This window comes from Haliotis cracherodii, unplaced genomic scaffold (genome assembly GCF_022045235.1).
Source record: "Haliotis cracherodii isolate W230 unplaced genomic scaffold, xgHalCrac1.p SCAF_8, whole genome shotgun sequence".
Lineage (NCBI taxonomy): Eukaryota > Metazoa > Mollusca > Gastropoda > Lepetellida > Haliotidae > Haliotis > Haliotis cracherodii.
Genome location: NW_027266341.1, coordinates 58998012 through 59024644, shown reverse-complemented (window position 1 = coordinate 59024644; position 26633 = coordinate 58998012). Strand labels below are relative to the sequence as shown.

At 41.1% G+C, this 26633-nt stretch overlaps 1 protein-coding gene across 2 annotated transcripts; it reads right to left on the bottom strand.

The window, feature by feature from the left end:
* LOC139450116 (cytochrome P450 3A41-like) lies at nucleotides 1–25395 on the bottom strand. 2 transcript variants are annotated; one of them, XM_071231768.1, is made up of 13 exons: nucleotides 25329–25395; nucleotides 20597–20693; nucleotides 19018–19070; nucleotides 17724–17820; nucleotides 16583–16705; nucleotides 12932–13020; nucleotides 11833–11981; nucleotides 10597–10721; nucleotides 8835–8946; nucleotides 8498–8744; nucleotides 7882–8019; nucleotides 5446–5608; nucleotides 1–5005 (listed from the first exon to the last, which is right to left on the bottom strand). In XM_071231768.1, the coding sequence occupies exons 2-13, from the start codon at nucleotides 20687–20689 to the stop codon at nucleotides 4931–4933; spliced, it is 1464 nt and encodes a 487-aa protein (XP_071087869.1). In that variant the 5' UTR covers nucleotides 20690–20693; nucleotides 25329–25395; the 3' UTR covers nucleotides 1–4930. The 2 variants fall into 2 exon arrangements, with proteins under 2 accessions (XP_071087869.1, XP_071087868.1); XM_071231767.1 differs by lacking the exon at nucleotides 25329–25395 and adding an exon at nucleotides 22403–22493.
* Between the last annotated feature and the right edge of the window lie 1238 nt (nucleotides 25396–26633).

Sequence of the window (26633 nt, the reverse complement as noted above, 5' to 3'; positions counted from 1 at the left end):
TGAACATCCGAGTGGTGTCACTTTGCAATGCCATTCTGCAGTCAACAGGAAAAGCACTGGTCAACGGTAAGGCAATGCGTGTTATGTTCTTGTATACAAACCTCTACATACTCTACTTCGAGTACGCGTCCTAGAAGTGCGTGCCGCACGTGCGTTCCATGCGAAATGTGATTCATTAAGCAAAATTGAAAGATAAAGACAAAGATACGCCGACAGTTTTCACACCGACAATGTTAATATAGCTGTAACCCATCCTCTCTCTACATATATAACATTGAACACGAGGTAATGCGAACACCTGAATATATTTTACTGCCGCTTCAAATCGTTTCTGTTTGCATAGGCAAAACTTGTACAGCGGATCTTCGTAATTCCGGCCCCTGTTAATTTGGAACTCCTTCCTACCGGGTAGCTATAGGAAACTCCCGTGTATACTAATTCTTGAAGGTAGGTGCCCATGTCAATCAGAAAAGGACGGGACATTTTGGCCAAAGGGAAATGTCACATTTTAAGTCTCAGAAAACGTTGAAATATTTCATCAGACATGTCCCATATGTTTGTATTTTCTTCATCTCAAATGTGCTGAGAAAATAGGTTCGGGTCAAGATTTGCTTCCTTTTTTACACATTTTAATTCAACATTTATTGATTAAATTCACAAAATATTCAAGTAATGAAACAAAAATAATCAATATCATAAACACTTCTGGCAACGTTGATGACAGATTCAGCTTTGCTCATAACTTAAATTATGCAGATGCTGCTGAACATAAGTCCCCATTAGGGCTGGGACGGGTAACTCGGGTCCTCGGGTCAGGTGGATACTGAGTAAGACCCGGGTACCCTAAGGACTACCCGGGCCCCTGGTTAGTCACGTGATATATTGTTTAATGACAACAAATATCTAGAATTCTATGTTTAAAGTACAAGTCACCAATGTTCGCAGTTCTTTCTAACTACTACGCCCATTCCTACTGATTTGAAGTTTGAATAAAAATAAAACTTCAGTCAACTTCAATGTATGGATGACCAGAACTTTTTATACGTGTATCTAAATACATTTTGTCCAAGGCTATGGTCAGACTTTTCCCAATCGGACAGTTAGTAGCTATCTCTTGAGACCAACAGCGGGCACCCGGGTGGGGTCGGGTAATATGGGATGGGTACCCGGGTAGTAACTTTGGACTTGTCCCAGCCCTAGCCCCCATTATACCTCGGCCTTTACGAATAAGGTTCATTCCACTGATCCGGATTAACGAGATTTTACTGTTCACGAAACCCACTATACAAGCTAACAGCGCCATCAACCAAACAAGTACGTTTTAGTTCACCTAGATAATCAAAGCAGTTATACAGTAAGCAACAGACCCCAGGGTACAATAGATACTGTTACAAGTGATCATGAAAATCTCAGTATAATAGAGGTACATGCAATTAGGGTACATGGGTTTATGCAAATAGCTATGTAGACAATAAAACTTTTGGCCTTTATAATTTATTTGGTGTATAAGGTTGTTTTGTAAAGGTTTGATCAACACACGGAATAATGAAGCCCTCGTACAATCACCAGTTGAAGACAATGGCACGTTATTAAGGCTAAGAAGTGGACCTATTCCATAGAATTTCGCTTACTGAGACGGACACTCATAATTACAATGAGCAAACGATACCTAAGTATCAATGACTTCAGAGACATTGAAGCGAGTCCTGGAATTACACGAACAAAGGTTCTACCCGTGAAGCTAATGGAAATTTGGTACATCATAATTTGGTCATTTTGGTCCTGAAATTCAGTATGTAAATAATAGAAAAAAATCATTCAGTCATATTAACACATTAAAATGAGTACATATTCATCTGAGTATTTTTTTAAATAAAGAATAACAAGTTTGAAGTTTGAGCAGTATTTACCTAGTGTGTCTGTTTAATCTGGGAGGGAAGCCCAAATTGATGTCGTTAACACATGCCACTATGGTCAAATCCAAAAGCAAGGGTAAGTCACTGACAAACCATAGATAATATTCAAGGCAAATCTGACATTATAACCCTCCATCAGCATTTCCTGGCATAACTAAGGGAAGCAACTCTGCCCAGTGAATTGTGATGCCTTATGTTGCATGGTGGTCCCTGTGTTTTGCTCGATTTTTGTAAACAGTGTGATAGTGTGTTGTATCTATCTAAAAACATTTCATTCAACAAAAGCCCTGGTCAAAATCAATTTGACAGTTGTTATCAAAAACAATAACAGGGTGGTTTAAATCAAATAAACAGTTGTTATCAAAAACAATAACAGGATGGTCGCCAACACCTGTTACATAAGCAGGTTTCTGGTCGGTAAAGCAACAGCCAATAACGTTCCTCCAGGGAACTGAGCAAGTCTTATCATAGTAGTAGTTGCATTAGGCTTAAGAAAATAAAAGAATTGGTTCTCAGGCAATGACTTTGGAAAATATAGAGCAGGCGGGCACATTGGTTTTTAAGTTGTAGGATATTTTTTTAATTTTTGAAAATGGAAATAAAAACGAAACGTGCCTCAGACTTTATGATGATGGGGGTGGTGCCCGAGAACCAACACTATTATTTTTTCAGCCCTACCAGGCATTTAGAAACAAAGACAAAGGACAGGGTAGGATAACGGCCCTTTTCAGCCCTTCTGGAAATGTCAAACTGTAAAGTTTCAGAAAATTGTTATGTAATGTTATCTTAATAAGATGTGTTAAAAACAAGTAGTTTTCTTTTGTAATCCTGTTTTGGACGGATACGATTGCTAAAGGTATTGTAAAAGGTTGACTTTTAAACTTCAAGTAAAAATCTTAGCATGAGCAGGCCGTGACCCAAGATGAATCTTGTACAATATGTGTACTGTTCTCATTCTACATCTCATCAGGAATTCGGCTTGGTCAAAGACTGCTCATGTTCAAATATTAGAAAAATGCTTCCTGAAAACCTGAAAGCTCAGCTTTATTGACACATTTCTTAGCCTAACCTTAGTGTAGTTATTAGTCCGAACAGCCAATTGATAAAATGAATTTAATTCGGATTCATAATAACACATCTGATAACATTAATAACGATTTTCAAACAATTTCCTCATTTCTTAAATTATTAAGATCCCCTGGGCTGAAAGGGCTCCTATCACATCGTGTCCTTTGCAGTGCGTGTGCAGTGAGTGTCTTGTAAACAATAGGGAAGAAAATGGCATGATACATTTCAACTGAGGTTAGTGCGAACATCTAGCTCTGAATTCACACACATAGAATATACAACAAGAAATCATTATAATATATCAATATTTGCATTGCAATGCATGGACCTATCTTGGGTGTGTTTCACAAGGCACTCTTTACCATTCGTACAATGGCTGTCATAACTCACATACCTCTTGGCCTTTTATCATAGGAAGTCTGTGTAATCCAACTTCATTGAATTATGGGTACAAAACTTTATAAGCCAACTCATCAAAATTATAAAACGAATATCGGCCTGTGAGCAAGTCTAGGAAAAGCCTGAATATGTGTTCACTACATGGAACAAGATATTAAATCTTGAGCACCTTTTCATGTCTTCTCTAAAACTTAGACACTGACTAACTAACAAAGACAGTTCCATGGAAACATAAACTTCATACATAGCCTATTCTATATCACACTGCTACCTCTACAGGTTAGCAAACACACATTCCTGCAACCTGGATTTCAAAATCAAAGTCTATTCAAGAATTGTTGGGAAAGGCTCTATCAACATCTAGAGTCAGCAATCCATTTAATGCTTAAATGAAAACTTGATAGATTCTCTCTACTATACATATACACCATTTCGTTCTGTGTATTCAACTGCTCAGCATGGAAAACTGTTAATTATAATTCGATTAAATGCTTAATGAAAAGTTGGGTAAGTTCTAGCTAACATATAAGAGCACCCATTGTTTGTGTTTGTAACTGCTCCTCATGGAAAACTGTTAATTATAATGCTTAATGAAAACTTTGGTAAGTTCTAGCTAACATATAAGAGCACCAATTATTTGTGTTTGTAACTGCTGATCATGGAAAACTATCAATGAAAATACCTCAATGTAATTATAGACCTTGCAAATACTCTCGCATTTTGTCAAGTGACCCCCATCACCAAATGTAGGTAAAAATTGAAAAGTTCCACCTCCTTTGAACAAATTCTGTAATTGAACATATATATTGAAAACATACCACCCCACCTCAAATGAAGTTGCTAATTAAATAAACTCAAGGCCCCCTTTAAGAAAATCCTGTTAAAATCTACACCAAGTCAATATGCTGGTTATCAAATAATTTGCATGAAAGAGGAATTAAGACCTGGATCAGTGAATACACTGAGAAGCCCTTCTAGGGAAAATTAATTTGTTTTGAACCTTCAATTAAAATAAATTGTTGTATAATGTGGTTAGAAAGTATCCTTTAATCAAATAAAAGAAATAATATTGATAATAGGTAATAGTAAAATATCAAATGTCAACATTCAAGGTTAAACAATACGAAAAAAACTAAAAGCGAGACATACACTAAAAACATGTTATAGTAAACATTACAACAAAATAAACACTAGACATTGTGGTTAGTTGAAAACAATCGGTGTACATAGATATAGTGGCTCCCGGAATACATGTTTGATAATCAGGTCATTTCAGAGATTTCAAATTTCATGCTTCAGTTGAACACCACACATCATTTTGAAGGACATTTGTAAAATAACCAATATTAACATGAAAAATATATGTATTTACTCGTTTGAAACAATTTTTTATCACTATTTCACTGCCATTCCAGTATTAAAGCTGTTTTAAGTCATATTAAAATCACAATACCAACATGGTGACATTAAATGAATGACATGGTCAGACATGAAATACAAAAGCTGCTGTGTTGGCCCTAGTCTGTCACACATTCAAGACAAATCGTCTACCTCTTCTCAATCCGGATCCAGAGGCCCTGGGCAGGCCTCAGTAATGCAGACGGCATGAACGTCAGGGGAATCTGTTAGGTTAATGAAAACACTTCATTCAGAAGAAAACAACATCAAAATCTTAATGATAAAAAAAGTACAGTAAGCTATGTTTATACAAACACGCTTATAATGAGCTGACGGATTTAACAAACTGTTTCTTTGGTCCTGGCAATAACTTGGTCCAAAACTTCATGAATTAATAGTTATTTTTGTTGAAAACATGTCAACAAATAATTTTATTAAAAAGATAGTTTACTACCCCACCCTCTAGTATATTTTACATCATACTACCCTGATGGCATGGATGTTCACGCTGTCAGACACTGGCTTGCCTGGCCAAGGCTTCATTTTCTTCAGGTCACTGCACTATAGCTAGACTTATGCTGACTGTGGCCTAAAATGATATTCATTCACTCACTTATAAGTATTGTCACTCACTTTTCCTAAGCATGCTACATGACACACCTACCTGTGTTTTTGAGCTTGATGAGAATTTGAAATTCTTAAAAAGCTTGATAAGTGTTATCTTTGCCTCCACTAAAGCAAGCCTCATGCCGATACAGTTCCTGGGTCCATTTCCAAACGGAAGGTAGTCAAATGGGCCATGCTTGCTCCGGTTTTCAGCGCTAAATCTGACAAAAATCATAGAGCATTACCACACTGCGAAAACATGGAGCTTTGAGTTCCGTAAATAATCCAGGTGCATTATCATTATTTAAAGGGAGACAACCACTTGGTCAGCTGCCCATATTCAGTACAGCAAAGACATTATAGCTGTGTGAAAGTGAGACATCGTAACCAGTGCCTTGTGTGAAAGTAAGACATCGTAACCAGTGCCTTGTGTGAAAGTAAGACATCGTAACTAGTGCCTTGTGTGAAAGTAAGACATCGTAACTAGTGCCTTGTGTGAAAGTAAGACATTATAACTAGTGCCTTGTGTGAAAGTAAGACATCATAACTAGTGCCTTGTGTGAAAGTAAGACATCATAACTAGTGCCTTTTGTGAAAGTAAGAAATCTTAACCAGTGCCTTGTGTGAAAGTGAGACATCGTAACTAGTGCCTTGTGTGAAAGTGAGACATCGTAACTAGTGCCTTGTGTGAAAGTAAGACATTGTAACTAGTGCCGTGTGTGAAAGTAAGAAATCTTAACCAGTGCCTTGTGTGAAAGTAAGACATCATAACTAGTGCCTTGTGTGAAAGTGAGACATCGTAACTAGTGCCTTGTGTGAAAGTGAGACATCGTAACTAGTGCCTTGTGTGAAAGTGAGACATCGTAACTAGTGCCTTGTGTGAAAGTAAGACATCGTAACTAGTGCCTTGTGTGAAAGTAAGACATCGTAACTAGTGCCTTGTGTGAAAGTAAGAAATCTTAACCAGTGCCTTGTGTGAAAGTGAGACATCGTAACTAGTGCCTTGTGTGAAAGTAAGACATCATAACTAGTGCCTTGTGTGAAAGTGAGACATCGTAACTAGTGCCTTGTGTGAAAGTAAGACATCGTAACTAGTGCCTTGTGTGAAAGTAAGACATCGTAACTAGTGCCTTGTGTGAAAGTAACACATCGTAACTAGCGTCTTGTGTGAAAGTAAGACATCTTAACCAGTGCCTTGTGTGAAAGTGAGACATCGTAACTAGTGCCTTGTGTGAAAGTAAGACATCGTAACTAGTGCCTTGTGTGAAAGTAAGACATCGTAACTAGTGCCTTGTGTGAAAATAAGACATCGTAACCAGTGCCTTGTGTGAAAGTGAGACATCGTAACCAGGGCCTTCTGTGAAAGTCAGACATTGTAACTAGTGCCTTGTGTTAAAGTGAGACATTGTAAATAGCCAGTTTTAGATGATAAATAGAGAATCTCACCCGAGTGTCTTTTGATATCGAATATATCAACACGAGTTGATAAAAGTGTAAAAACTCTGAGGCTTGCCAAGGAAATTTTTCACTTTTATCAACGAGTGTTGATATATTTGATATCAAAAGACACAAGTGTGAGATTTTATTTATCATCCAACATCATTCTTCCAACTTCATCAGTTTGTAGACAGTAATAAGCAGTGTCTTAAGTGTAAAAAGTAATGCTAACAGCTTCAGTAGCAGAGCCATTAGTGATGTCATTTGATTGTGACGTCATGGTAACCAATGATGTCACAATGGTCTGCAAAGCATTGTGATGCAATTTCATTGCAGCGATATCTACAATACAGATATTGCTTGATATCACCCAATTCTGAACAAACGAAGAAATGCACATCTAAACTATCTTGATCTGTGCCTAGGCTGACATTGACCGACAGACCGTCTCCGTGGTCTAGTGGTAGAGCGTCCGCCCGGAGAGCGGAAGGTCCGGGGTTCGATCCCCGGCCGCATCATACCAAAAGACCTTAAAAGATGGTACTTGTTGTTACCCTGTCTGGTGCTCGGCATTAAGGGGCTAAAACAAGGACTGGTCGGCTCGGAGTCAGTATACTGTGTCTGAGTGGGGTATTTATGTTAAACTGCAGCATGGTATCTCAGTGGTCTAGCACTATAAATCGGCATCAGTCCGGACTAGTACAAGCAGTCACACACACAAACACACACACACGTGCAATAATCTTGGACGCGACGTTAAACTCAAATTCACCTCACCTCACCTTTAAGGACAGTCTGTTATACATATGCATTGAGCGATATTATATTATATATCTCCTGTGGGAGCCAGTTTTGGATGATAAATAGTCTCCATCTCATCACAACATGAAATTGACAGATAGGGCCATGGGGATCGGAAATAGAAAATCAGGGGAGGGTTATCAAAAACAGTCAGGTCTCCCAGACTCTGCTTCCAGAGCCCTGAGGAGAATATTTACAATTGCTCCCTTGTCAAAACTCGTAACTCTCAGCCATATGTGATCATTTGTCAGCCTACCTCTCTGGGTCATACTCTTCAGGCCTGTCCCAGCGGTCACTGTCATGGTGGATGGCATAGATGGGAATCCCCACTGTCATGCCCTTGGGGATCTTCACGCCCTTGACCTCCATGTCCTTGGTGCAGGTTCGATCCACCCTGGGAAACAGCAGGAAGCACACGTCTCACACACCAACATCACTTGAGCCACATTCTTAAAGATGGATGAATAAAGTGGCTAATCTCATCTGATCTCATTTATCTTACCTTACACATGAATGGAGGATTCTGATTGGCTAGGACCCATTCTGTTATTTTCAATGTACCCCGTTAACATGTAAGGAACATTTTATATGTTCCCTGCTCAGTTTGCCAAACTGTTAGCAACCAGAAGTGTGTATATCAATGAAATGGTGTAAGATGCCTTTTTCTGGATATTTACGTGCTCAAGGAACATGAATTAACACAGAGAGTACCTCAACGGGAACGGTGAACAAATATATTGAAACATATTGGTAGACCCTTGAATCAATGAGTCACTGAAAAACCTATTTGAGAAAATATGGATAATGACATATAGATCAGGTCCACAACCTGCCGACATCTCTGACAGATACCTCGCCATCATAAAGCCTACCTGACAGAAGCGGGGTGAAGCCTGAGTGTTTCTGACAAACACATTTCCAGGTACTCCAGTTTCTGAATACTGTCATAATCCGGCTCTTGGTCCCCCAGCACAGTCTCTATCTCGGCTACCAGCCGCTCCTGCACCTCGGGGTGGGTGGCGATGTTATACACGCAGAAAGACATGGTAGAAGCAGTCGTGTCGTAGCCAGCGATGAAGAACAGCAGCGCGGCAGCACTAATTTCGTCCCTGGTCAGGCCTGAAGATAATGCCGAACTCATTCCTGCACTTTCCAGACACATCTCAGAATTATACTTCTAGGAAGAAAATCAAGTAGTCTAGGGCTTACCTGCAGGTTGGCCATTGCTGCTAGAAGTGTCTCCACCATTCTGTTGCATCGTCTGTCGCTTCTCCTCGTCTGCGTTCACCATCAGCTGAATGAAGTCTGTGTATTTGCTGCTCTGCGAGACCAAGACAGAGGGGAACATGTAGCTCAAAACCTTTCAACCTTCATATTGCAAAGGTGTACATAACAATCTGTGTGAGTGGGGGGCATTTGCGCCGTAATTTGCTGTCCAGAGTTGCATCCCCTGGGCACGCCCAAAAATCTGTTCAAATCCAAGGCTCTCCACAATTATGTTTCTAGGTTTCTACCCGTACTTGTGGGTTTCACCAAAGTGTTAAATTGTCCAAGACCTGCATCTCTTCGGGCTTTCCTCCCACATCAAGCTGACTTGCCGTGATATAACTGGAATACTTTGGTTTACACCCAACTAACTCACTCACTCACTCAGCAAGAGTGAATGCATCTGATGATGTTACTAAGCATTACTGCAACTTTTTCATGGCAGTTTATTTCATGCAATAATGTTTGGAGCAGAAAAAACCTGTGGTTGATAATATTGGCAACAATGCTCAATTTCCATCTTTCTGAGGCAAGGGAGTGAAAGTCCAGTTTCCAACCTTGCCACACCAGGCTGGAATTTCTGGGTTGATCGTAGCACTACCAGCGGCTATTACAAGTTTTGCCCCTTCTATGTCCCTCCTATAGACCAATCAGATTCCACTACTCATATCATTTGCATCTCCTTCAAATAAAATGGTGTTGCCCAGTAAAGACAATCGGATCGATAACCTATATTATAATAAAACGCGTCTTACTTCATGAAGTGCATCAAATCACTTGAGCACAATGATTAAAAACATGAAAAGATTTGCAAAATATCTGTTGAAGCTAAGTTGTTGGTACACATGCTTTGCAAATCCTGCAATCGACCAAAACCTGCACATATGTTTACAAACTGGATGTGGATTTCGTTACGCGATTTTGATTGGACTATTCATTGACTCATAGTCTAGTTCAGCAAGGGTGGAAACTGGACTTTTATAGGACGGGGAAAAAAACGGCAACCCATACTTGCTATAAAAGACGACAAACGGGATCGGGTGGTCAGGCTCGCTGACTTGGTTGATGCATGTCATCCCATTGGAATTGTGTGGATCGATGCTCATAATGTCAATCACTAGTTAGTCTGGTCCAGACTTGATTATTTACAGACCACCGTCATGTATCTGGAATATTGCTGAGTGCAGCATTAAAAAACAATCAAACAAACAAACAAACAAAATCATACGATTCTCCAGAGGGGCAAATGATCATGACCATGCCTCACTTCAGCTCTCCTCCCACATTGAGACCACACCCACATCTTGGACAACTGATCCCAAATTAAATCATCACCTATGAAGAGAATACTTGTGATCTACTCCGCCCTGAGTGAGTGGGGTTTAACACTGCTTTGAACAGTATTCCAGTTCTACCATGTCTTCCACAGTGTGTCAGTTTGATGGGTGAGGAAAGCCTGAAGTGATGCAGGTTTTGGACGTTTACCACTTTGGTGGTTTGCACCTTACTCACTAGCATGGTGTGTATGCTGCAAACCTAGAAACATAATCGGGGAGAACGGGGATTCAGACCCATATTCATAGGTTTCTGGCATGCCCAAGGGACATAACTCTGTACAGCGTATTGCAGCGCCATTGATGACTGGGCCACCCTTACCCCCTACTCTGCTCTGAAATGCCAAATTAAACCAGCCCTCTATTCTCACCGATGGATCAATTTTCCTCTCCTCAAGGATCTTGTTGGTCACCTTGACAAAGAAGTTCATGTTGGATTCGGGGAACAAGTGGTAACCAAGCAACGACGTCAGTGGGATGAGGAAGGGGAAGAAGGCTGAAAGAGTGAACAAAGATGTTTTACATCAGGAATGCATGATCACCAGTACTCCATCACTATCCTAATTCAGAATGTTTGTTCAAACCAAAACACTGCCATGTCACTGTAGCCAATCTGAATATGAAGTTTGTATTCAAAAGACAGACACTTCACATAAACTTCTCTGTTAAATATTGAGAATTAATTGACAAATATGAATCAAGTACCTTAATATCAACAATATGTTATTAACCTGTTATTAACATGCAACAATGAATGTAACTGTGCACGTTAGCATTGCGATACACCACAGTTAACATGGTCAAATGTCCAACACCTATGTGTCAACCCTTAGCCTTATAGCCATCAACACATGTGCCATATTCACTGTAATAAGTGCCCTGGGGACTTAGAAAATAAAGAAAACCTTATAAATTATGCACAAGTGGACCTTGGTGTCGGAGATCAAGCAATAGAGATCAGTCTTACATCAATCATCTGTGAAACTAAAGTTTCTGTGATAATTGTAGTGAGGCAATTATACATCCCTCCTACACTGCTGTGTTTTCTGTGAACAGATATGTAATACACACAAAGAAATATAAAGAAATGTAAAATGTTGGGCTTAGTATGGGGTGCTTATAAAGACTACTGACAGACTGATCTACAAGTTGGTCAGGGGCGTTTACTACAACGAATATGGTACATTGTCTTTCCCACATGAATGACCGCCTCCGTGGTCTAATGGATAGAGGCTATGCCTGGAGAGCAGAAAGTTGATGGTTCGATCCCCCACCATGTCATACCAGGTAAGTTTAAATGATGGAACTTGTTGTTTCCCTGCCTGGCGCTCAGCATGAAGGACCTAAAGCAAGGACTGACAACTCGGGAGTCGGTATACCGTGTCTGAGTAAGGTATTCATGTGAAGCTATGGCATGGTATCTCAGTGGGCTAGCACTATAAAATCAGCATTATTCCGGACTACTACAAGCTGCCACACAGACTAAGAGTAACGTTTGCATCTAGCCTGTACAAAATGTCCTGAATAATTACATGCGTCCCTTAGTGTCGCTCCCTTCTTTCTATCAGTACAGACACCAGAATAAAGATAAACCATGGAAAACTTACTTATAAACACAATGTATGCTGAGTTCAGGCCATTAGACAGGATGGTCTTGGCGTTCTTGACAAACGGGTCGTCTTCGTGGTTGAGGGCATTGACATCCATTCCAAATGCAGTCCCAGCTATCACGTCCATGGTGTACTTCTCCAGGAACCTGCCACACAACAGCCAGCACTTACTCACACAATGAAGACTCTTGGATAAGGGAGAGAGTGAATGTTGTTTTAGGCTGTGGTCCGCAATAGTTCAGCCATATCATGATGGCCTGTCACTAATCATGACTAACCATGACACAGATACCTTATGGATGAAAAATCACATTTTGATTACTTTATATATTTCAAAACTACGATATCTTAGGACCGTAAAAGTACCATTTACAATCTCCGATTTATATTGATTACAGAGATATGTGGCATCAAACATTTGGACTCATTTCCTGCAAAGTCCCATTTTCAGACTTATCATGCTTATACCTGTTTATGTAATAATCGCAGTTTTTAGACATAATGGCTGATAAAATGAACATATCTTGAAACTAAGTAGCTTAGCTCCTTTTTTAGAAAATTGGGAAGGATGAGAAAAAGAAAGTCTATATCTTTTGTTCTTGCACAAAATCTTTCATAAGTTGACAAGATGTTGCACACTTAATGGTATCAGTCCTACACGAAAACACCCATGCGATACTTCATGTTTTAACTGCAATGGCCCTTGAATTTGAATACTTTTAATTTTATTTATCTTAAAAGAGAGTTGTTTGTCTAAAACTAAATAATTTGTTATAACATTCCTTTAAAAGCTATGACATAAAAGGAGATCACACAGAGAGGTTATTTACAAATTAAGTCAATGGGGTACCTCCTTTCCCCTATTAATCATGTGTGGAGAAAATAATGAAATTAGTGAGACTTAGGGTCAAAGGATACGTAAAAAACACTTCTCCAGAACAACTAATACACTAGAACAGGAACACTCATCAGCAGCCTTAGACTAAAGCAACAAGACCGAAGACAGAGTCTTGTGGCATTCCTTCTGATCTAGTAACATAAGTATTCGGCACTGACTGTATCCTAACTTCCTATAAAACATCCACAATGTAGTTACCTTTTGATCTCCACCTCCTCCTTGTTCTCCGCCCGCTCGGTCAACAGGTCCACCAGCCTGTCACTCATCCTGTGGATTACCGGCATCATCTGACCATGACACAGACTGCATACATGTTCTGTCCATATTGCTAGACTGACATACTTAACTAACATTCTGTGGATTACCGGCATCATCTGACCATGACACAGACTGCATACATGTGATGTCCATATTGCTAGACTGACATACTTAACTAACACTCTGTGGATTACCGGCATCATCTGACCATGAGACAGACTGCATACATGTTATGTCCATATTGCTAGACTGACATACTTAACGAACACTTTGTGGATTAGATCTCAAGTGAACCACAGGAACTCAATGATAGCGTGTATAACATAATATATTTGTATAGAAAAAAATCACATCCCTCTATATACATAGAGACTATGCATGTAGAGGGGTGTGATTTTTTTCTATATGAATATATCATGTTATTCACGCTATCATCAAGTTCCTGTGAAATGAACCTATCATCAGTTGATGGTGTTAAATATTATTCAAAGAACAAACTTAAATCTTAAAATATTGCCAAGACATTGCTCACCAGGTAGACTCCTATTATATACTACTCAAAATTTGATAAGGATCGTAGATATTTTTCTTAATAAAAAAACAAAATAACTGCATAACAGGCAATATTGTGTTCAAGTGAAATCAAAAACGTCTCCAACACGGGTGCACGTGCATTTCATGCCATGGGAAATGCGTTTCACATCACAGTTCATGCTTTTGCTACCATTGCACGATTTCCAATCAGGCAACGGTGTCTGATTCATTGTGAAACTGTAAACTCAATTGAGTGTTTACACTACGTTTATCTACGCAATGCCCCCCTCAAAGTGTAAGGCGTCGCCTGACGACAGAACAACTGGGCAGGTGTATTGTAATGCTTGATGCTGGCTATTCACAACGTGACGTTGCCAATGCACTAAACGTCAGCCAGAGCGTTGTAAGCAGGGCCTGGTCCCGACAGCAAAATTTTGGTACAGCAGCACACCGACAGGGGGGTGGTCGTCAGAGGTCGACAACCCAACGCCAAGATCATTTTGTGGCTCTTCAGGCATGACGTCATCCCTTCTGGACAGCAACCAGCCTACGTAACGACCTCCTGAACGCCTCGGGGGTGAATGTGTCCACTCAGACGATACGGAATCGTCTTCACAATGCAGGTCTCTACTCGAGAAGGGCATGTGTCCGAATCCCCCTGACTGTTCGACACCGGCGGGAGCGATTGGAATGGGCTGAAGATCATGTCACTTGGACACGGAACGATTGGGTTCCAGTTCTGTTCACCGATGAGTCCAGGTATTGTTTGGACTTTACAGACAGGAGGCAGCGGGTGTGGCGACAACAACGTGAACGTTTCCATGATGCCAACATCAGTGAACATGACCGTTATGGTGGTGGTTCCATCATGGTCTGGGGTGGAATCAACAGAGATGGAAGGACAGATCTTCATGTCCTGGAGAGAGGAACAATGACGGGGGTGAGGTAACGGGATGAGATCCTCGATGTGTACGTCAGACCCTACGCTGGTGCTGTTGGCCCTGAGTTCATCCTGATGGATGATAACGCCCGTCCTCATCGCGCCAGGGTGGTTGAGCAGTACCTTGAGCAGGAGACAATTGTCCGCATGGATTGGCCAGCGCGCTCGCCTGACTTGAACCCGATTGAGCATGTCTGGAACATGCTGCAGGTTGCCCTTTCACGCCGTAGAGCACAACCCACGACTTTGGCAGAGCTCGGACATGCCCTCGTGGAAGAGTGGAACAACCTTCCCATTGGGAACATCCGGGTGCTTATTGACAGCATATCTCGACGTTGTCAGGCCGTCATTGATGCAAGGGGAGGTCATACTCGATATTGACACTTCATCGACTAAGTGTAATGATGGACTATCCCTCATAACTGTGTAATTCTTTCTCTTGTCTGCTGTTAACATTTTTTAATGAAATGCCTTTTGGTGTTTGCAGATTTCAAACATTCCATATTGATACAAGTTCATGCCGTTCATGCATTTTCATTCATAACATGATTAAACACGTTTCTGAGTCAGAGTCATGTCTTTTGTTATGTTTGTGGTAACTTACACACATATCACCTGGTGATCCTTATCAAATTTTGAGTAGTATATATTTAGTGATGTTAAAGATGGACTAAGCTAAATGGCAAACCTTTGTCCTATCTTTGTGTTAGATATCTTCCTTTTGAGTGCATCATTTCCTGTGGACTGACGATGCACAGACGAAGGACAACATGCTAAATCATGAAGCTCACTTGGACCTTTGGTCTCATGAGCTAAAATTCCATAAACAGCAAGAGAATCCACTTAACATTGCTATTGGTCGAAAGTTTCAAAGAGAACTATGAAAGACATGAATTTTGCTCCTGAAATGAAATGATTATAGACAGGCAGAAATAACATGGACAGATGAACATTTGAAAACCTTTATCAGGGTCATGAGTGGCCGCATGGTCTTAGGTCCTGCAGGATCCTCTGAACCACATCATTCTAGTTGTGGGTTTCACTGGAGTTTCTACAGCCCTGTCTGCAGCCTGCGTCTCTTTTCTCCATATTAAACTAGACAACCCTTGATGTAACCCAAATACTGTTCAGTGTGGCGTAAAACTCAATTCATACTCTTACTATGTGTGGTATCCTCTATATCTCCAGGGCTCGCATTTCAGTAAACCCATACACTAACCCATGTATCCATTCCCAGATCACCCACCCATTACTTTTATTGTCATTTTACTGACCAATCAAAAGTTGACATAAGGCCAAGGGAGAGGGTAAGGGGGGTAACTCTTATTATCTAGAAACCAAAGCCACCACCAGTTATAAGGGAAAAGAAAACATCTTTTCCATCGAAAAGATTCTTAAGGGCTTTCTTTTGCATGTCAATAAGTTTTTTAATGTTGAATTTCTCGCAAACTTGATCCTAATCAATGGGACAGGCCGCCATGTTGATGATATTGCGAACCGTAAATTGAGGCTAGGTTGTAACTCGAATTCTGATCGGTACATTAGACCTAGTAGCACTGCCAATAAAATTGGCAAATGTAACTCAAGGGTGGGTAATTTGAGATTGCAAGAACCATGGGAATGGATCCTGGGGATAGCGTACATTTATCAAAATGCTAGCCCTGGACATATAGTGGATGTGTAAGTGGCTGCTTGTACTAGTCCAGACTAATGCCGGTTTTATAGCACTAGCCCACTCAGATACCATGCCCCAGTTTAACATGGAAACCCCACTCAGACACAGTATACTGACTCCGGGCCGACCAGTCTTGTTTCATCTCCTTCACGCCAAACCCCAGACATGGTAACAACATTATTACAATCTTTTAACATCTTTTGGAATGAAGCACTCGGGGATCAAGCCCCCACTCTTCCTCATGTCCACTAGACAATGGATGTGGTCTCCACTCTGTCAATATATACAAACAGGTCACACATTGTGACCACCTGATCCTCATTAAGTGAGCAATAATTACAAACATGGGGTACTGGCAACTGATTCTGCCCTAGAATCTTTGTCGGGGAACGGATTGAATTAAAGCTTGTCAATGATAAAAATAAAGATTAAAGAGTCTTACCCGCTTCAGCTTGCCTGCACTAAACGTTGGCGTCATGAAGTTCCGAATGAATCTCCAATGGTCATCTTTTGAGAAAACCAGAGACTGATCCATCGGGAAGCCAACCATTGCCTTGGGAATCTCCTGTATTGAGAAACCAAGCTGAAGCTAACCCACACATTACATACATACAGAACTGGTGGAGTACCCCACAGGTAGAAATATGACAACCAATGAAAAGTATCATTAGAACCATAGAATATGTTGTAAAAAAGATGATACTGCCCTATGCTTGATAAAGAAAAAATACATGCTGGGCTTGATTAAAATAAATGTTTAAATCCATATTTAATCAAATTAAATTATTCTACTGTCAAATTTAAATCCCACTATGATTGAAAATACCATCAAAAAGTCAAACAGTGAATGGAGTGACAGACAGCAAAGCATATGACTTGTAATCTCATTAAAATCAGACCTTTATTCCGATAGCATGAAGATCTGACCACATATCCATAGGGGGTCAGGTCAGATTCAGGTTACCTTCTATTCGGCCAATCTGCCTCAAGGCTCCTAAATTCATGGTATGAGGGGGCAAAGCTTTCAGATAAGCATATCTGATATCTGTAACTTGAATATCATCAGGGAGATCGAAATGCAAAATAAGAAACTGGTCTGATTTTTTGTTGTTTTATTTCATGTTGTCGTTTCTGAGTGGCATGGCATCTGCAGCCAATAGGGTGTACTATGGATTGTATACTGTGTTGGTCTTCCTTTGCTGGGATCAGATTTCAAATTGAGGAGACAAAGAAATGAACAGTTATCATTTTAGAATGCTGACATGTGGCTGGCTCAAAAACCCAAGCATGCTTGTTTTAGACTGGGCATTTAAAGTTTAGGGTTGATTTGATGCAACCTCTCATAACACACATCTTATTTTATTGGACTAAAGGATCTGATCTTGAAGAAATTGTACCACTTTGTAAGCTGGCGAATATGCACATAAGAAAGAGTAGACCAACTGCAGGCATCATAACATGCCATTACATAACCAAAACATGGATTCCAGGTGAGCTTAAAATTAACACTGGGATATTTCTAAAGTTTTCACTGTCTGTCACTTCTAAGTGAAATTGAATGTTTGATACTATAGATATCTGACCTGTCTGTTGGGGAAAAGGTTGAAGTCTTTCACCATTATCTGTTTCATCATCTCGTCATCTGATATCAGAAGCATCGGCAACCGGGTCATGAAGATCCTGCAATAAACTTCCTTACTACAACCAGGACCTCAACCTTTTCGTGGCTGGAGGAATTATTAATCAAACAAATTAACAAAATATAAATACATATGTGATATTTGATAGGTTTCTTTTCACATTTGTCAGTAAGTTATTTTAGTCTGTTGTCTAATGCACACAAACTCTGTTCAAAGTACATTGGCTTTAACATATATCAGCTATGATTAGTCTGAAATGGTTCTCATTATCTTGCTGGTCATTGTGACTGAAATTTTCCAGCAACTAATAATTCTAGATTTTGTCCTAGGAAGATGCTTCTTGTCAAACCCAGAATGAGTGAGTGAGTTCGCCGGGCAGGGACACCAGAAATGGGCTTCACACATCGTACCCACGTGGGGAATCAAACCCGGGGCATCAGCATGACGAGCAAACGCCTTAACCACAAGGCTACCCAACCACCCCTAGCAATATCACGGCGGCAGGTTACCAGAAATGGACTTCACACAGTCTACCAATGTGGGGAATCAAACCCAGGCTTTTGGGGTGACCAGGGAACACATTGACCACAAGGCTACCACACCGTCCTGTCAAACCCTGACCAAATTACCCCACCATCCTGTCAAACCCTGACCAAATTACCCCACCATCCTGTCACACCCTGACCAACTTACCCCACCACCCTGTCAAACCCTGACCAACTTACACCACCGCCCTGTCACACCCTGACCAACTTACCCCACCACCCTGTCAAACCCTGACCAACTTACCCCACCATCCTGTCAAACCCTGACCAACTCACCCCACCGCCCTGTCACACCCTGACCAACTTACCCCATCACCCTGTCAAACCCTGACCAACTTACCCCACCACCCTGTCACACACTGACCAACTTACCCCACCACCCTGTCTAACCCTGACCAACTCACCCCACCACCCTGTCACACCCTGACCAACTTACCCCACCACCCTGTCACACCCTGACCAACTTACCCCACCACCCTGTCACACCCTGACCAACTTACCCCACCGCCCTGTCTAACCCTGACCAACTCACCCCACCACCCTGTCTAACCCTGACCAACTTACCCCACCGTCCTGTCACACCCTGACCAACTTACCCCACCGCCCTGTCTAACCCTGACCAACTCACCCCACCACCCTGTCTAACCCTGACCAACTTACCCCACCATCCTGTCTAACCCTGACCAACTTACCCCACCACCTTTCCATAAGTCTGGCACCAGTACAAGTCGGCTCCATGCATTCCCTGGAAATAGCCATCAAGAGTTCATCACAAAATCAACAAAGGCTAACAACAAATAGTTCTCTGACAAGGACTTCAGAAAACTAGGCATTACTCATTTCCTCTTGTAAAGAGTGAAACAGTAAAGTTAAAATACTATTTTACAAAAAGGTTCATCTTTTATTAATACATTTCGCCATGTTCAACTCCAAGGGTCCAACATATTTGAACGTTTATTATGACTTTCATTCAAATCCTCTTGGAGAAAAAAAATAATAATCCTAATTATTTTACTTTTTTTATTTCATTATCAAAAGGAATTTTAAATATATTACCCTCATTGATTTCAAGTTACCTCATAATTATCAATGTTTTGCCTTTGAAACATTCTCACAAAACTGAAACATGACTAACACTAATAGAAGGCATTGTGTATTCATGCATAATACTGTTGATACAAATTTGAATTATGCATAATACTGTTGATACAAAATTGAATAATGCATAATACTGTTGATACAAAATTGAATTATGCATAATACTGTTTATACAAGATTAAATTATGCATAATACTGTTGATACGAAATTGAATTATGCATAATACTGTTTATACAAGATTAAATTATGCATAATACTGTTGATAAAAAATTGAATTATGCATAATACTGTTTATACAAAATTGAATTATGCTAGGTCAGGAATGTTTTCCGATGATCCCTGATGCAGTCACTGGCCTCAACCTTAAAGTGTGCACCTCAGATAACAGCGCCACCTGTGCATTTGATCAACGTGAAGCAAGTTAGTAAAACACAAGGGACAGAAATACTGCAGGTCTACTTAACCCAGGTCTAATGTACATTGATGTTCACTTGGATACAAATACCATTAACCTGTCCAATCAAAAAATACAATCTCTTTGTTTAAATCGAACCAGCAAAGCAAGACAAAAATCATTCTGAATGTAACACTTATTGTTACTTTGGTTGGGGACAGAAGTAGTCAGAACTAATGAGGAGAGGGTCAGGATTACCCCACCCCCCATAGAGATTATCAGCATAATCCCCACCCCCACCAACCCTAGTACACTGGTAGACTCAAAGCCCTGTGAAATAAAAGGATTAACTTGTCTGATCTGCAAATATTGCTGTACAGAGGTGTCATCAATGGTAATTATGAAACACCTGTACTTTAGTTTATAGTTTGGTCAAGTGGCTGACATGATATCTTTTTTTGAGCTGCATATGAGGCACAAACCTAACCAAACCCACGAAGATCCAGGTCAGAGTAGGTCTTCATCAATCCATGTTTTGCCTCAAAAGGCGACTAAGCTTGTTGTAAGAGGTGACTAATGGGATTGGGTGTTGTTTGATGCATGTCATCATATCCTAATTGCATACATCGATGCTCATGATATCAATCACTGGATTGTTTGGGTCCAGACTTGATTATTTACAGACCACCACCATACAGCTGGAATAGTGCTGAGTGACACGTTGAACAACAAACAAACAAACAAGGTGTCATCAAAGAACTCTGTCAGATATACTCACACTCTTCAAGATGGTCATCAGGTTGCCGACAATGGGCCTGGGAGGGGGGCCATCTATCCCCAGCTTCTTGAAGATCCCATGATGCCAGGACATGTACCTGTTAACAACAAGACAGAGCTCATCTTACCCTCAAGCTCAGAGCACATCAAATTAAATTTGAATCTTAGGCAGGTTCCTTAGCTCAATTGGTTTCCAAATTTCACAAATTTGGAATAAAAGTGTTTGTGTTCTTTCCACAAAGTCTATGATGGGTTAGTAATGTATATAGGGAAAATGAGTGAGTATGGTTTTACGCCGCTTTTAGCAATATTCAAGCAATATCATGGCAAGGGACACCAGAAATGGGCTTCACACATTGAACCCATGTCGGGAATCGAACCCGGGTCTTCGGTTGACAAGCGAACGCTTTAACCACTAGGCTACCTGACTGCCCCATAGGGAATAGGAAAACGAAACCCTGTTAGTTTTTTTATTGCACCCATCCCTCAATACAATACAAAAGATCCATTTTAAAACTTGATTTTGAACAAATCTTTAGATATTGGAAAAACAATCTGTGCACAATCTAATGGAAGTATAAAAAAATAAAAACTAGTATACTCCCAAGGGAGCTGAGAATGTTAAATCAATACTTCTCTTTGTAGGTGTTGTTTAACATTCCACCTATATGATTGTGGGCTGTAGATAATTGAGTCTTGGTCAGACAAACCAGTGATTGATATAATGAGCAACAATGCATACTGTTAAGGTAGGTTGTCTAGCTATCAACCAAATCACCTGTTCCATTAGGTCGACCTTATGTAAACCAGAATCACCTGTTGATTGGATAACAGAGAGTGAGTGAGTTGGGTTTAACGCCGCTTTTTACTGTATTCCAGTTAGATCGCGTCATGTCAGCTTAATGTGGGAGGAAAGCCCTAAGTGATGCAGGTCTCAGACGTTTACTACTTTGGTGAAACCCACCAGCACGGGTATGGTGCTGACAAACCTAGAAACATAAATAGGGCGAACTGGGATTCGAACCCACAATCATAGGTTTCTGGCATGCCCAAGGGATGGAACTCTGCACAGCCCCGCTGTGCCATAGACGACTGGGCCACCCATGCCCCCAATTGGGTAACATCAGGTGCATATCCCATTGTGGCCTGGCCCTTCTGCACTGCCAGCTGTCAGCCTCATAATTAATCTCTTGACTTTTCTGTAACAACTCCCACAGGATTCGGTAAGGGGAGTCTATATTCTAGATTGGCATAATCAACAGGCAATAACAGTGGTTCCTGAGTGTGCATAGATCCAAAATTATTGAGGATTGGAGGCTGGCTTTAGTTACCTCCCTTAGTTCAGGAGAGCTGCACTGGTTGCAGTTTTAAGCGTGACAGTTCTGGTGATCTGTCCGTCAGTTATATCACCAATTGTCTTTTAATAACCAGTTTATTCAATATGCTCCATGATAATTTTCATCTGAGATAGTAATGACATTTAACATTGTTGTAACAAAACCCCTTTTAAAAACAGGTGAAGATTTCCACCTGCAACACGAACTTCTATCAACTCATGTTTATTTACTTAAACATATGCATGTATAAAAACTAATTAAAGAAAGTAGCGTCTATTTTTTCATTCCAACTTTTTAGTTACCCAATTCTTGCGATTTTATTCACGTTTCTTTTCCACGGGTAATAACCAACTCTTGTTTAACTCTCGTACGCTTCACCTACGATGAATGATAGATATAATTCTATCGAACATGTCATTTATGTACAAGGATGTCTCCACCTTGACAGCATACCAAACATATTTACTTACGTGCTGTATAATGTCAAGACGCCAATCAACATCAACAACCAAAGAGGCACGTCGAGCAGGCCAAACACCTCCATTTTCGGCAAGCTCCGGTTTTGACACTGTGCAGCTACTGATCTGCATCTGAGCGTTTGTTTGGCCTATATATAGGCTCACGCCCCCTAGCGGTGGCCTAGAAATAAGACGGGTTCCCTTGGACGTGTTTTCAGTACAAGCTAAGCACTAGGCAACCTGTTTATATAATCTTTGTATTTAGGGCTATGTATGTTTTGCAAAAGGGGTTATTAAGTGCAAAATCCCAGTTCGCTCACTAGCATTCGCAATATTATTTCGAGTAAATATATATATGCAAGCATTCGGCTTGAGACGATCTCCGATACAAGTATACTGGATGTTTTTGATATTTATATGTTAAAGATGTCAATCTTAGCTCCCAAAAGATCTAAAAGAAAATCATATTGTGCAGAAGACTGGAACAATGGCCACTTCAATATTTACATTCTCAATACGCAGAGAAATATTTCAAGACATATCTGATATTAATTGTAAACAAGGCATCATTCTTGCAATTTCATGTTGGAATCATATGGGACAGTCGAGGACATTATCCAGTGAGCCACCCTATCGCTATAGGATAGCTACGTATGTTAATCATATTAAGTGAGTGAGGGAGTTGGGTTTAACGCCGCTTCAAGCAATATTCAAGCGAAACCATGTGCATCCGTTGTTTTACACCACACAACAATATCCCAGCTGTATGTCGGGGCTGTAAATAATGGAGTCTGGGTCACACAAACCTGTGGTTGATATTATGAGCAATGTATCACGCTGTCGGGGCACGACGACACACAATCAAACAAATCACCGAGCTTGAACATCCGAATGATTTAGCAACCGCTTACAACCAGATTGAACCGGAATCAGGGAGCAAGAACACCCCTGGAGAAACTAGAAAGGGGCTTCACATATTGTACCCATGTGGAGAATCGAACCCGGTCTTTGGCGTGACGAATTAATGTTTTTAACAACATCATATTAACGGGGCACGGGTGGCCCAGTATTCAAATGCACTGCAATTCGTTGTGCATGACTGCGTCACTTGGACACGCCAGAAACCTATGGTCATGGGTTCGAATCCCGGTTCGACCGGTTTATGTTTCCAGGTCTGTCAGCACCATCTCGTGGGAAACGTCTGTGACCCGCATCACTTCGAGCTTTCCGCCCACATTAAGCTGACACGCCATGACATAACTTGAATATTGTTAAAAGTGGCGTTAAAAACCCTACTCACTCACATCACCATGCTAAAAGAAATGCAGTGAACCTATTTAAAGCCATCATCCGTGTCATCATACTGATATACAAAATGAGTATAAGCTGGGCCCCGTCTTTCATATCGCAATATAAGTTTGGCGCAAGTTGACGACGCGCATAGGGAGCCTGGAACCGGCATACCGTGCCAAGACGCGAACAGTTTCCGCCTTTTAGGAGGATCATATGCCATGACATCATATAATCATTTGTCAACACAGGCGTCGACATTAAGTCAACGGTTTCGTCCACTGGCGTCGTCTGAACAAACGCCATCAGTGCCATGTCTCTGTATGGTTTACATAACCCACACGGGCGCGGATAGTGTCTAAACTGAGCTTAATTGTCATCATGTTAGATTTGGTTGGTTTGTTGTTTAACGCCGCACTCAGCAATATTCCAGCTATATGACGTCGGTCTGTAAATAATCGAGTCTGGAACAGACGATCCAGTGATTGATATCACGAGCATCGACCCACGCAATTGGGATCGGTGACATGCATCAACCAAGTCAGCGAGCCTGACCACCCGATCCCGTTAGTCACCTTTTACGGCAAGCATGGGTTGCTGAAGACCTGTTCTACCCCGGAATCTTCACGGGTCCATCATTTTAGAACACGACTGTTCGTCCTATATGTTCAAAAAGAAGGATTGCTGTATTGAAAAGTACTGGTATCTGAAAAGTTCGAAGCCTAACGATGCATATAGTACACCCTTACAAATGTGTATGTATTATGTTGTGCATGTATTATGTACAATATACATTCCATACTTACAGGCTACATTTGAACCAAATACTCAACCATGCTGCAGGCATCAAAGTGATTGGGGATTCTCTGTTAATGAACATGGACAAAAGACTGGCTATCGCGTTGTCATCAAGTACAGTAACTACGGTTATAACGAACTCAAAGGTACCAATATCTTTTGTTCGTTATAATTGGAGTTCGTTGAAAGCATTTCAACCAAAGAATACCGCAAATGGCCGGGCCCTCCCCAAAAAACAGTTCGTTATATCCGTCACTTCGTTATAAGCGTGTTCGTGATAAACGTAGTTTACTGTATCTCCAACAGACATCGACGTGGACATGCTGTTTGTCATTCCTTTGTCACTGTTAATGTGGACAGTTGAGTTCAAGAGAGGAAGAGAGAACTTCGAAGAGGGTCCAAGTTTAGGAAGACATCCACCTGCCTCCACAGACCGCCTCCGTGGTCTAGTGGTAGAGCGTCCGCCCGTAGAGCGGAAGGTCCGGGGTTCGATCCCCGGCCGCGTCATACCAAAAGACGTTAAAAGATGGTACTTGTTGTTACCCTGTCTGGCGCTCGGCATTAAGGGGCTAAAACAAGGACTGGTCGGCTTGGAGTCAGTATACTGTGTCTGAGTGGGGTATTCATGTTAAACTGCGGCATGGTATCTCAGTGAGCTAGCACTATAAATCGACATCAGTCCGGACTAGTACAAGCAGCCACACAAACACACACACGTACATGCACGTCGCTATATAAGTGCAATAATCTTGGAAGCGACGTTAAATCCCATTTCACCTCACCTCACCTCACCTCACCTGCCACCACAAAGGAAAATGTTGATATGATTACGGATGATCGACGACACAACCTGTCACAGAGCCTGTACAGCAGCTATCCCTCATGGCAGAGTTGAAAACATTCTGAGGAAGGAACTGGGCATGGCACAGGTTCCAGCATGCCGGGTTCCATGCCTGTGACTGCTGTTCATCATCCCTCATCAGAATTAACGTCGTTCTGGAAACACCCATCTGATAATGTTGAGCCATTTCTATCCACAGGTGAACAGTCAGAGCAGTGGAAACATCTAACATCTCCTGCGAAGAAAAAGGCAAAGTCTTTTCCATTAACTGGCAAGGTGATGGCTTCGGTTTTCTTGGGTTCCGGAAGAATCTGCTCCTGAAAGGTCATGCCATTATGACTTTTATTATGCTAAGGCAACTGCGTGAGAATATCAAGGCTACACACCTAATAGGACAATACACCTGTGGCTGTAAATTCATGAGAAATTGTTGTGAGTGAGTGAGTTTGGTTTAACGCCACTTTTAACAGTATTCCAGTTATATCGCGGCGTGTCAGCTTAATGTGGGAGGAAAGCCCGAAATGATGCAGGTCTCAGACGTTAACAACTTCGGTGAAACCCATGAGCACGGGCATGGTGCTGACAAATCTAGAAACATAATCGGGGCGAACCGGGATTCGAACCCGCAATCATAGGTTTCTGGCGTGCCCAAGGGACGCAACTCTGCACAGCGAATCGCTGCGCCTTAGACGACTGGGCCACCCGTGCCCCCCGACATTGTTGTGAAATCAGTTATATGTGTATATCTGAACTCATCTGTTTGGACTTATGTCTACTCTAAATGCATAGGGAAGAATAAATGCGTCCAAAATTCTGGTTTTAGAGGTTTTCAGTTAGAGTGTTTCTAATATGTGAAAAGGAGCAAGTCTTTGACATTGAAATGTAGAAATATAAACAGTACAGGGTAAGTCTGACCTCAGGTCACGGAACTATGTTTAGACTTCCTCGAAGTTCAAACAATCAGGGAAAGTATATATGCAAACTACACACATTAGTTACTATATAAACATCATTATGTCTTTACTTAAGCATTTGGACCCGTGAAGATCCGGGATTGAATAGGTCTTCGGCAACCCATGCTTGCCATAAAAGGCGACTAGTGGGATCGGGTGGCCAGGCTCGCTGACTTGGTTGATGCTATCGTATTCCAATTCCTTGGGTCGATGCTGATGATGTCAATCACTGGATTGTCTGGTCCAGACTCGATTATTGACAGACCGCCGTTATATAGCTGGAATATTGCTGAGTGTAGCGTTAAACAACAAACAAACAAACATTACTATTTTTTTAAATATAATATTGTGTGTATTGATG

Bases quoted from the DNA above. Each gene is read 5' to 3' on its own strand.
- LOC139450116 (XM_071231767.1), bottom strand. From the start codon at position 22,476: ATGGAGGTGTTTGGCCTGCTCGACGTGCCTCTTTGGTTGTTGATGTTG. The intron at 19,071-20,596 runs GTGAGTATATCT...GGCTATTTCCAG, and splicing joins TGATGACCATCTTGAAGAGT to GGAATGCATGGAGCCGACTT. The intron at 11,982-12,931 runs GTAACTACATTG...GTTGTGTGGCAG, and splicing joins GAGGAGGTGGAGATCAAAAG to GTTCCTGGAGAAGTACACCA.